General features: G+C 43.5%; 1 protein-coding gene across 1 annotated transcript in view; it reads left to right on the top strand.

The window, feature by feature from the left end:
- Positions 1–1,495: 1,495 nt before the first annotated feature.
- Positions 1,496–12,715, top strand: part of GALNT5 (polypeptide N-acetylgalactosaminyltransferase 5) — a 46,251-nt gene continuing 35,031 nt past the window's right edge. Inside the window, exon 1 of the mRNA XM_047723057.1 lies at positions 1,496–3,324. Coding sequence (XP_047579013.1) covers positions 1,874–3,324 — 1,451 coding nt within the window. The 5' untranslated portion in view covers positions 1,496–1,873. The remainder of the gene's footprint in view (positions 3,325–12,715) is intronic.

A 12,715-nucleotide genomic window follows, 5' to 3' on the forward strand; every position in this document is an offset into this window, starting at 1 on the left:
CTACCGAAGGTAATGCAGAAGTATAGAGAATTCAGACTTTGTCCTTCTTCCCTTCCCAAACCTGTAGGGGGCTAAATTTACCTGATAACAGAGATGCTATGGGCTCCCAATACTAGAGTAATAAGTGGCATTGCCGTCTACAGATCCCTCAAAGTTCCCAGGAGAACAGGGCTCCTGGAAAGTGCTTCTCAAACTTCATGGGTAATGTTTTTAACAGGTGATGTTGAAATGCAGATTTTGATTCAGTTTTAATCTGTCTGGGAGGGAATTTCACAAAAATTATGAGCAGTGCTCAAAAACAAACAAAAAACGTGGGGCGCCTGGGTGACTCTGTCATTAAGTGGCTGCCTTCAGCTCAGTAAGGATCCTAGGGTCCTGGGATTGAGCCCCATGTTGGGCCCCCTGCTCAGTGGGGAGTGTCTTTCTCCCTCTCCCTCTGCCACTCCTCTTGCTTCTGTGCTCTTTCTGTCAAATAAATAAATAAAATCTTTGAAAGAAAATAAGAGGTATTTTATTCTAAACCAGTATTTCTCACATTTGACTGTACATTATAAAGACCCGGGAAGCTTCTTAAAAGCACAACAACTGGGCCGCCTAGGTGGCTCAGTGGGTTAAAGCCTCTGCCTTCGGCTGAGGTCATGATCCCAGGGTCCTGGGATCGAGCCCCGCATCGGGCTCTCTGTTCAGCGGGGAGCCTGCTTCCTCCTCTCTCTCTCTCTCTCTGCCTGCCTCTTTGCCTACTTGTGATCTCTTTCTGTCAAATAAATGAATTTAAAAAAAAAAAAGCACAACACCAGACCAACTGCTGTTGCTGCCCCCGCCCCTCATCAATCAATCAAAATTAGGGGCCGGGGGACCTCTTTAGAGTGAGTCTAACATGAAGCCTGCATGGGGACCACTGCTCTGCCAGCCCCCCAGTGCCTCCCCAAGTCTGTCCAACCCACAGGACACTCTGCAAGGTATTTGTTACTGCTCTGTGACAAGATAAGTATGGTAACTGAGGGTAAGCGTTTAGAAGCTTTTACAGCAGTATGACAAATTAAGTTGATGTCTCGTCGATCTAATAATGAAAATAGAGTCATTTTAAAACACCATTGACTTCTAAAGAAATGTTTTGCTTTTCACTCAAGGAAAACCGTTGAATAATTAAACATCCACTACTGGAATTGAGATCATGCTAGACCCCTTCTTTAAGCTGTTGCCTCTCAAAGCCAAAATAGGAAGGTCAAAGATTATTTGCTGGACCAGATCATTCAGAGACCTGGGCACAACAGGGTTAATGAGCAGGCATGGGGTAGGTGGGGTTACAAACCAGGAACACATGCCCTTCAAGTTTTCTTTCCCTTTAATAGCCAAAAAAACATACACACTCTCACATAACACGGAAGGTGAGAGCTGAATGAAGTTTTCTGGGTAATGGCTTGAAATGTTTTCCTTATGAGAAGTGGTGTTAAGTTACAGCGTGCAGACGGAGCAGAGCGCTGGGAGGAGAGAAGTGGCAGCCCCAGCCCGGCCCCCACCTTTTCTTGGGCTCATAGGACGGTGGACGTGGGCTCGGGGAGACAAGTGATATGTTGAACTGTCTGGTGGCTGGAATTGACTGCTCCCAGAGTGACCTAAGGACAGTGTTCAGCACGGTTTAGCCAGGGGCCAGCTGAGCAGGCACAGATGCTCCGCTGGGAAATGCCACGCAGGCAGAGACTGACAAGCAGTAGGAGCTGAGCTTTCCCCTCTTGGACTGCTGTTTCCTGCTGTGTTCAGGGGAGGGGGCATTTCTGGCAACTCTGCTGCCGCTGCTGCTACTTCAGCTCTCTCTCCGCTCAAGGTAAGCAGGCTCCAAGGGAGGGTAGGCAGCAAGCAAAGCCTCTGCACCATGAACAAGATTCGAAAGTTTTTCCGAGGAAGTGGGCGAGTCCTGGCATTTATATTTGTCGCTTCTGTCATCTGGCTGCTCTTTGACATGGCAGCTCTCCGCCTGTCATTCAGTGAGATCAACACTCGGGTCCTCAAGGAAGACATCGTCAGGAGGGAGCGGGTAGGATTCCGAGTTCAGCCAGACCAAATGAAGATCCTTTACAGCAGCATAAAAGAGATGAAGCCCCCACTGAGGGGACACGGGAGGGGCATATGGGGTAAAGAGAACTTTAGAAAAACTGAGAAGAGTATGGTCAAGGTTGAGGATGACTTGGACCAAACCCAGAAGGAAAGAAAAATGTACAACGCCCCAGGAAGGGGCAAGGTTGCCCCTTTGTGGCATCCTGAGTACCTACAGACCCTTCCAGTGACTTTTACCAAGCAGAACACAGAGAGGCAGGACCTCAGACCTGAAGCCTACTCTCACCGCTTGGCAAAGCAAATGAGAACTCAGGGGGCTCAGAAAACCCCATTCATAGCTGCAAGAGAAACTCATTTGGCCAAAATATCTGTACACGCGGGACCTGTCGGTGTAAACCAGGAAGCCCGGAAGAGTCATGGTCTCGGCAGTGACACATCAAAACAAGCAGCCGAAAGAAATCCAAATGTGACCATCAGACCTAATACTGACGGATCAAAGCAGCAATCACAGGCAGTAGCAAATGAGAGGACACACCCTGCCGGCCCACTGTTGCCAAAATCTAGGGAAGCCATAGCCTTAAATAAAACTGAGACTCAGAGCAGAGAACTAGATTCAAATAAACACGGAGCCAATAAGAGCCTTCCCTTTTCCAAGTTTATTGCCAACTCAAATCGCTCAAAGAAGCAATCTATTAACGAAGTACTATTGGGAGGCTTGCCAAAGGATGATGGAGCCAAAGTGGCTGGTGGGAAGAAATTCAGTTTCTCTGAAAGCCACGTTGTGATTATAACCAAGGAGGAGGAGCTCCAGACAGACTCCAAACAGGCCCCCAGTCTTAAAAACAAAACTGTACTCCCTATTATTTTGGGTGAAAGCCGAGGGAAACACATTTCTGGGAATAGAAGTGAAACATCTTTCCCCACACTTGCTCCACAGAGAGCAGTGGTATCTCAGTCTCATCAAGCCTTAGCTGAAGGGCTAGAGCCAGCAAGAATCAACTTGACTGCCAAGGCCCAACCTCCAGAACTCAACCAAAGTCACATAAAAGCCTTGTTACCTGAAGAACATGGAATGCACCATGTGTTAAGAATTGATGTGACACTTTCTCCAAGGGACCCCAAAGCTCCAGGCCAATTTGGACGGCCTGTAGTGGTTCCCCGTGGAAAGGAGAGGGAGGCAGAAAGAAGATGGAAAGAAGGAAACTTCAATGTCTACCTCAGCGATTTGATCCCAGTGGACAGAGCCATTGAAGACACAAGACCTGTTGGGTAAGATCCATTTCTCTTCTCTTTCTTCCACCTGAAGTATTTTGGCCCTTGTAGAGAAGATTTATTTCTAGGTAATTTTGCATATTTTTGGTCACCTAGAGAAGGAAAGCAACATTAATCGTGAGACAGAGCCCAGATAGTCTACCACTCACATAGAGAAAAATTCGGATAGAGCATACCCACTGTGTTCTCTCTCTACACTTAACTTCTCTGAGACTTTGGCTCTCACCCCTATTAGCTCATGCCCCATTCCTTTGCTCTACTGAAAACCTATTAAAACTATTGATGAACTTAATTCTTAATAAGGTCTATATGAATGGTAGAACTTAAAATGTAATTCCATTAAAATAGTGACAAGGACGTGAATTCCCAATTTCAGAACTTTATATTATTAGCAAGTTTGTCAGGGATATATTTTGGAAATGAGCACAAAAAAGGAGTCTTCTAGGCCTCCCTGGAATTATATTCTAACCAGCAGAATTTCACCTAATCATGACTAATGATCATCATAATAGCAACTGAAGAAATGACTTTACTCCCTAAAATTTAATATCCTTTGTAGGTGGGATGGTAGATATTATAAGAGTTTAGTTATAGAGGAAAAATAATGTTGGGAAAAGTCAATCAATCAATAGCTTGCGACACCTGCAGGATGTATAAGAGCATATAAACAACCACTTATATGTTTAGAATTTCACCATTTACAAAGAGCCTGCATGCATATCACATGAACTGCATAAGAGCCCCCAGATAGGAGCCAGTAGATATGATGGGTTCAAATTCATAGATGAGGGCCCTCTGAAATTTTATCACTTTCCCAAGGCAGCACAGCTCCAAAGCTGCCCAGTGAGCCTTCATGAGCCAGCTCCTCAATGAATTAAAGTCCTGTAACTACATCACCGGGATGTGGATCAAATCACAAATATCTCATCTGATTCAAATGCAGTTTGGTTCCTGGTTCTTTTTGGCCCCCTCCTAAGTGAAGGCACTTTGTAGTCATATGTTCACTAACCATTAATTGACGATACGGTTCCATGTAGGCCTTGATAGTCAATTCCTGAGCCAAACGATGCTTGCCTTCAAGTTGGAATTAGGGAATGTCATAATTCAGAATTATCACTTGGGTAGGTAAGCCAATGGCCTTGTTTGGCCTCAGTGAAAAACTCTTGTTTATGATCTAAGTGGCCAGTTACTAGGAGGAAGGCAGGTATAGATGGGCCTCTCATATTAGTAAAAGGAGCCTCTTCACGATGATGTCTATCTATCTATCTTCAACTCTTTCGGCCACTGGCAGGTGGCTCGGTCAAGCACCAACGCCTGCTAGGCTAAGGACCGTGCCACTCATGTCCCTTTCTCCTAAAACTCAGAACATGGAGAACAACACAAATATGTCCAAAATAAAGATGATAAAACTGAGGCCATGGGAACTTATATTGTCTGTGGTCATAGAGCAGTAAATGTAAAGAAATTATTAAAAATCCATGCTCAGAATTAGGCTGTGCTCTTTATCGCTGGCTGATTACCCCCCAAAAGGATCCTAAATTATGTGGAACCACCTCTGATCTGAAATGCTGTATATCACATGTCACACATATAGTTATGTACGCATATGTAAATTTGCCAGTTTGGAACACAAAATGCCAGAGAACGAAGCAGTTGGTCAAGTAGCTCCATTTTGATGTCCTTTCAGTGGTCTGGCAGACTGCTTTGGAACCTGGGGAAGAGTCAGGCACTGCACAGAAGCTCGGGCTGCAGTTCCAAACCAGAGAAAGGGCAATCGTGTGAGGGCCAGCAACAAGTAATCATGATGCTATCGGTCCTCTGAGCTATTGAAAGCTCAGCGGTGCCCAGCACCTATTAGGTTCTGAAAATTGGTGTGTGGAAGATGAAGGTGGCAGAAAAGTCACAGTCAGGCTCAGTCTTCTGATGGAGGCTGTCCCAGCTGAGGAGACGCTGACACGTGTGCTTGAGAGCATGAGTCAGCCAGCATGTGGCCGGGCCCCCTCCCTCTTATCACACAACCCACCTTGGCTAAACATAGGCGCTCTCCACAAGCTGCTTCCCTGATGCTCCACGCCAATAGGGGGGAGGTGACTCCGTAGCCACCAGGGATCCTAGGCAGAGGGCCCGCTGAAGTATTTACAGCCTGTGTGTGCCACTCTTCCTTGAAAGAGGGTAAATTATTTTTCCTCTCTTTTACCCGAACACCCTGACTATAAATATGTGCCAATTATGGATTTATATGGATAAAGGTTGGGAAAAAATACAAACGAAAAACATTTGATTCATCAGGTTGGCACGAATTTGAAGTCTTCTTATTTTGATTTTATTTATTTTCAGCCTTGCTCAGAAAGTATCTGAAATGGCTTACAAGAATGCACACACTAAGATTTTTTGAAGATAATACATTTTAGAAGTCAGCATAAGGGGAAAACTGTCATAGAATATAATAAGAAAACATGTGAGAGGGAGAGACAGAGAGAGAGAGAGAGAGAGAGAGATCTATAAGGACACAGGAGAACAGGAGGGCTTGCCTTGAAATTACCCACAGTAGCAACCCACTGAAGCCCTTAAATTTTAAGAGTTCTGGGGAATATCTTCCTCACTGCTCTTTACATTTCCCAAAATGCACCACTGTGGAACGATTAACACAGTAACTGGCATAACTAACTGCCTATTGAATACACACTGAGCCAAATAAAGGATGAAAACCTTTTACTAGATTGGCTAGTATGTTCCTTTAAATTCAATTCCCCTGAGTAAAGATATTAACCAGGAAGTTAATAACTTTTTAAGGATGATTTAACTGATGCGCCAGGATGAGGTTGGCCCTGAGAAGGAGGGAGACAAACAGGATGTCCAGGACAATTTCACCGGCTCTCTTTTCAAAATCAAACTCTCTTTTCCAAAGCTCCTCTTCCCTCCTTTTCTCCTGAGTCCCAGAGAACCATTTCTAAGCTGTTGAGATGCAGTCGTGGCCTCTTCCAAAAGCACAAGGACCCCTGTCGGTCATGAACATTATTCTCGATCTCCTTTTCAGCGTCAGCCTAACCTCTGTCCCTTGCATGATAGCTGGAGCTTTCTGCATACGACCTTCTCTCTACTGTGGGGTCTCTGCATAAGGAAAGTATCTCATTACATTTTCCTGCAATCATGGTCAGTACCATCCACTGATGTTCCTCTCAACTGGTGCCTTCCTACTGGCCCGACCAGCCTCACCTTGCGGAATCCTTACCCTTTCCTCCCACGCACGCTGGTCTGACATTACTCAAAACCCAACTGCAGCTCATCTCCTCTTAGACCATGATTTGACTGTGACCTCTAAATTCCAACAACCTTTAATGTGCCCACAGTCACTGAAATACTCCCTATCATGTGCTCTTCCTTCACCAGAGCCTTAAGAATCTGTTTGCCTCCTCAGTGAATGTATAAGCTTCTCTAGGAAACTCTGTCTTTTCCTTCATTTTCTGCCCCCTTGGCCCTGAACAGTATGGTTTTAAAAGATATGTTTCTCAGAAATGCTTTTTGAAAATTGATACTATTTTAAAACAATAAATGAAAGGTAATCATTCAAATACGGCACGCGATAATTCTTTTTATAAACTAATAATGGCTTCCTAACTTTTCATTTTGGATATATAGAGTATGTTATTAGTATCTGGCTTAAGGTAAACACATCCTGTTCTAACACTATGATCTATTCATTGATTCATACTGTTCTTTAGTCCATAATTTCATTGTTTGGTTTTTCCTTTTAATGTTTTGACTTTCAGGGGAGGAAAAATCTCCTTATTTTGTTTATAACAATGCTTGGTTTCCATAAGTAAAATACAGTTTCATTTTTGCCTAGAACTTTTCCTATAAAATATGCTTCAAATAAAAATTTTTGATATAGTCCTTTTAAAGTTCCATATTTAATTTTTTTTTCTTTATAAAGAGCTAATCCTTACAGTGCTTGCTCTCAACTACTGAAGTTCGTTTCAGTCAGCAATAATCAATACATGCAGATTTTGCTAAAACACAGTCCTATCTATGGGAAAGGCAGGGCCTTTGTATGGCAAGATGTCTGTCTTCTGGCCTGCCACGATCTACTTAAAATGACACTCCAAAAGTGAACTTATTTTAAGAGTGCACTTCCGGAATCTGTTTTAGAGAAAAAATGACTCAAAAATTTTTTTGCTGCCAGCATTTAGTTTTTAAAGTACAATAAGAATGATAGCATGCTGTCCTACCACTGCTGCATCGTCATGAGGTTACTCGGTTGCTTAATTTAATGCTTTGCTTTTCTACAGAACTCCGGCAAGCTCCTTTATAAAGCAATTAAAACTGATCTTTACTCTCTTAGCCCAGAGCCGGGACTGTCAACCAATGACTTGATTCCTTCCCACACAGCTAAAGAGACTTTTTCTTTGGGCGCATAGGAAAAGGAAAGGATAGCACCACGCGTTTGCCACAGACCAGTCTAAATTACTGAGGGGGAAAGAAAAACCTTTCTAGAACGTTAATTTCCACTCCTTCCTCCCCTCTCAGTCCTACTGAGGTCAAAAACCATAACTAATAAATTACTAGGGGAGGAGGAGCAGTCAGGAGAGAAAATAAACCGACAACATGTGTTTCCGAAGTTCAGGCTCCTGAAAGTTTATCTGGCTGGGAGAAAACAGAAACTCGAAAGTTAAATGAAGTTCATATTCTTTATTTTTACACAGTGTGGATATTTTAATTGATGAAAGGAGATTGCTTTTGTGACTAACAGTGAAAAGGGAATATTATCTAAAACTGATTGCAGGAGCTCCCTGGGAAACTAAACAGGAGCAGGAAAGAAACATCTGACAAGCTGATTTAAAAGGGTTATTTCGGGTGCTTCTGAATTGTTTGTGTGTGTGTATACATGTACATTGGCGCACATCTGTGTGTTTGTGTGTTAGAAGCACAGCATGCTATTTCACTGAAAAGTCATGTCAGAGAGCAGAAAATAAACAGCAAAATTTGTTTAAACAGTACAGGCTACACCACAGCATAACAAAGGTTAAACGTAGCTGAAAGATGACACAGGGCCTTTCAATACGTTCATTTATCACACTCTCCCCATCACTTGAGAGCAGGAAGGAGAAAGATGATCAGAGGACACAAAACACATTTCTGCTACTAACTCAGAAGAAAACAGTGAAATAGTGCCTGATTATGGAAAACTGAGAAGTGTTAAAGCAGATCAGTGACTTTTTCCCCTAAATACTGCCAAAGACCCAGAAATGTCTCTGGGAGAGAGGAGGGAATAAATGTAGGAATTCGAACCTTTTACACTTCTCTTTTACTCATCTAATCCATGTGCCTAATTTAACCACCGGCCTCATTTTATCAGACTCTGGCTGCAGTATTGCCCTGGGTACGCTTTGTCTCAGAAAATAATTACCTGTTGGGCTGTTCTGGGTGACCCATCCCCTGCAGAGCCTCTCAAGAATGAAACACTGTTTGCTCAAGGGTCAGAAAATTGGGGGAAAATAACAGTGTTTAGAAGCTCTCTTTTGTTGTTTGCTTTCAAAATGAAAGGAGCTTTTTAGAGTCCCTTCTATGTTTAAAAAAAGTCTACATTATTCCAAACTAAATTATCTCCAAAACTGGCTCCGCTTCTAAAATGTTGTTATATGGACATGTGTGAGAAGGAGCCGTACGGAGAAACAGTATTTACAAGGGCCTTCCGACTTACCTCCTGTCATCTGATCCTTAAAACCGTCCCTCAAGGCAGGGACAGTCACCATCCCAGCCCTGCCTATGGAGAAACTGGACCTTGAAGAGGCAGCTGAGCTTTTAAACAGCGGCCAGTAATTCACTGGTGGCAGTCCCCTTCCTTCCATGTGCTGTCTGCTCACCGCCTATCAGGAGTAGGGCTCCCTGTACCAGGGAGCTGGGACCGTTCATCCTTCACGCACACCTTCCCACTTGAGCCTTACAATAGTCGTGCCATACTGCTAAGTGTTACATCCCCTGAAGAGATGAGGGGGTAGAAAAAAAAAAAAAAAACTCAAGGAAAGGTATTCTGGCCAAGGGTTCAACCGCTCACAAGCGACATCACTGGAACGCAAACTTCAGCCTTCTGATACTTCCTCACTCCATAAAGATTCCACCATCCGGGGCTGGCTCTCTCCCCCAACCAGCTCCTCCTGCCTCAGAGTGACCCTTACCCTCACCTCTCCTGTGTTGGCCGAGGCTGTCTGAATAAGGGGATTCTCACTTGCGGGGCCTCACCGAAAAAGGGCTTATTTATGTTCTAGGCAATGCTGTGTTTGTGTGTGCACATGTATGTGTAGATTTTATAAGTGTATGTGTATGCACACTTTTATTCCAACCAACCCTCACAGCAATGCTATGAAAGACATATTACCACGCAGATGTTTTACAGGTGAGAAAATGAGGCCGAGGCTTGAAAAGAACGGATGATATATCTGCTGTCCCTGCAAGCCAATAGCCAAATTGCTAAAACTTCCTAACATCTAATCCCAGTCCTCTTTTCATAAGGATACATCTCCTCCTTCCTTTTCCTTTGCTTCCTTATAATCATACAACTTTGACAAATTAAAAGATCTCTCTTCCTCTTCCTTACACATGAGTCAGAGTTGTGTGAAAGGAATTAGTGTTGCATATCAGCTACCTCCTCAGAGAGAAAATTGGTAGGAAAGTATTTTCTATACAGCACTAAGCAAAGGGGAGTCTAAAACTGCTGTCAACCACAGCAAATGGCTCTAAGCTCCCACTAGGTGATCTACCATCTGAGCAAGGTCCCTGCCTCCAAGGCAAGGACAGCAGAACGTTTTGTGGAAGCACAGGGTATTCCCAGAGTAAGGAAGAGAGACCCTGTACCTGGCTTGAGAGAGGACAGAGACCTGAAAGGGTAGGGAGTCAGAGAAGTGGGGGAAAAGGGTAAAAAGAAAAAAAATCCATTAAGAAACTGAAGGAAATCCGACATGAGGTTGGGGAGTGTTGTGGAAATGAGACCATGGAAAGTAAGCAGAACACAGATCCCCTCAGAACCTTGTTAAGGTTCTTCTAAGGACCAGTGAGAAAATGTGGAAAATAAAACCATTTGATTTACCTTTTCTCAAGGGTCTTGTGACACAGAGGGAAGCACTTACAGGTGAACAAGGCTCAAGTTGCATAGACAATCTCAGAATGTTACTACTGGATAAAGCATCAAAGTTGATCTAATCCAGTCCCTTAGGTTAGAGAGAAGTCTGAGAAGGGAAGTGACTTGCTCAAGGTCATAGCTACCCCCAAGATGCCCTGACCGTCACCCAGAATTATTTCTGCCACATGACATCACCCCTGTTCTTTTCCCTTTCATGCTGATTTCACTCCAACAGCTGCCTGCTCAAAATAGTCCATTGTTAAACTGAGAAATGTTGATCCAGAGTCCAGTAGCTTTGATGGATATAAGGCAACCTCAGAAACCACAGCCTCAGCTGGCTGAGACCTTTGGGGTAGAGGTGGTGAGTGTGACTGAAATCTTCTAAATTAGCAGTCAGGCAATTTTGACTGAATGTCAGGGTTGTCTACTCTAGAAAGAACAAAACACAAAAGTAAACTTTTTATATAACTATACCCTGTTATCAGGGAGAAGTCAAGAAGCCCCAATATATCAAACATCTCCTAGAAAAGAATATAATTCTGGAGGAAGCTCCTCAGTGGGATGCCCTATTCCCCCTTCTGATCCTCCCAAAGATAGCAGAGCTCAGAGAGTGAAGGCCCCTGAAGGCTTACCTCCAGGCACTAGTTGAATTGCAAATCGGACTTGAGAAATATTCTCCACGACCTTCTGTTCAAACCTTAGAAGACTGAGACTTGACCCACATAGTACATTTTGATGGTTTCAGAATAAAATGAAAAATTCATAAAAATGAAAGAATGTTATCATTTCCCCAATCTTATGATTTGAAACCTTCCTTATGGGACAGACTACATTCAAATCAGGTTAGTGGCTGAGCATTCAGCACTCACAAGCCAAAAAGGCAAAACACATCACTCCCTGAGTCTCTTGATAACTGACGAGCCCTTGACAGATCTGAACTAAAGGTTTGCCTGAGAAAAGGTCAGTGTACCCAGTCAAAATGTGTGTGTTTGCATTGTGGATACTCTCAAGTCCTCACATGGGTTTTTGCTATGGACCCTACACAGTATTTTTATATCCATTATCACATCAAATCTTCACACTCTGTGAGGAAAGCATTGTAATCTTCACCCTAAAAGTAAAGAAACTGAGGGTGTGCACAGTTACACAGCTTAATTGTGGTCACGCAGCCAGTAAGTGTCAGAAAGGAATCAAAACTCAGTCCCTTCTCATCTTTCTCAAGTCTAGAGAAAGTCCAGAAAGCTGTTCCACCAAAGTAGTTTCAGCCACGTGCTGGTCAGCTTGACCTCACATCAGAGCCTCCATTAATTAGGTCGGTACCTGGATTGGCCGCCATGATGTGGTCCAGGTTTCCCCCAAACGGAACAGATCAGCTTAGTTTTTAGAAATAGCACGGAGTCTGTGGGCTCTAACACCTGACTTGTGAAATGGATGAACATCTAGAATAAAAATATGACTTCTTGACCTCAAAAAAGATTACAAACCCAGGAATAGCTTGCGTTTAAATGAGACTTCACCTGAGCTGCAACTCCTCCCCTCACTACAGCAGAAAGCAGGGTTTCCAAGAGGCAAAAGGAAGAAAGGAAATTTGCTTTTAGTTGGTCAGTGGAGGATCATTTGAAATTCTTTTCACCACCTGTAATAACCTAGATGACTGTCAGTATATAAAAAGGGTGCAGGCTCAGGGAAATACAAATCAAAACCACCATGAGATATCACCTCACACCAGTCAGAATGGCTAAAATGAACAAGTCAGGAAATGACAGATGCTGGCGAGGATGCGGAGAAAGGGGAACCCTCCTACACTGTTGGTGGGAATGCAAGTTGGTGCAACCACTCTGGAAAACAGCATGGAGGTTCCTCAAAATGTTGAAAATAGAACTACCCTATGACCCTGCAATTGCACTGCTGGGTATTTACCCTAAAGATACAAACGTAGTGATCCGAAGGGGCACGTGCACCCGAATGTTTATAGCAGCAATGTCTACAATAGCCAAACTATGGAAAGAACCTAGATGTCCATCAACAGACGAATGGATAAAGAAGATGTGGTATATATACACAATGGAATACTATGCAGCCATCAAAAGAAATGAAATCTTGCCATTTGCGACGACGTGGATGGAACTAGAGGGTATCATGCTTAGCGAAATAAGTCAATCGGAGAAAGACAACTATCATATGATCTCCCTGATATGAGGGAGAGGAGATGCAACATGGGGGGTTGAGGGGGTAGGAGAAGAGTAAATGAAAGAAGATGGGATTGGGAGG

This window comes from Lutra lutra, chromosome 3, assembly GCF_902655055.1.
Source record: "Lutra lutra chromosome 3, mLutLut1.2, whole genome shotgun sequence".
Taxonomy (NCBI): Eukaryota; Metazoa; Chordata; class Mammalia; order Carnivora; family Mustelidae; genus Lutra; species Lutra lutra.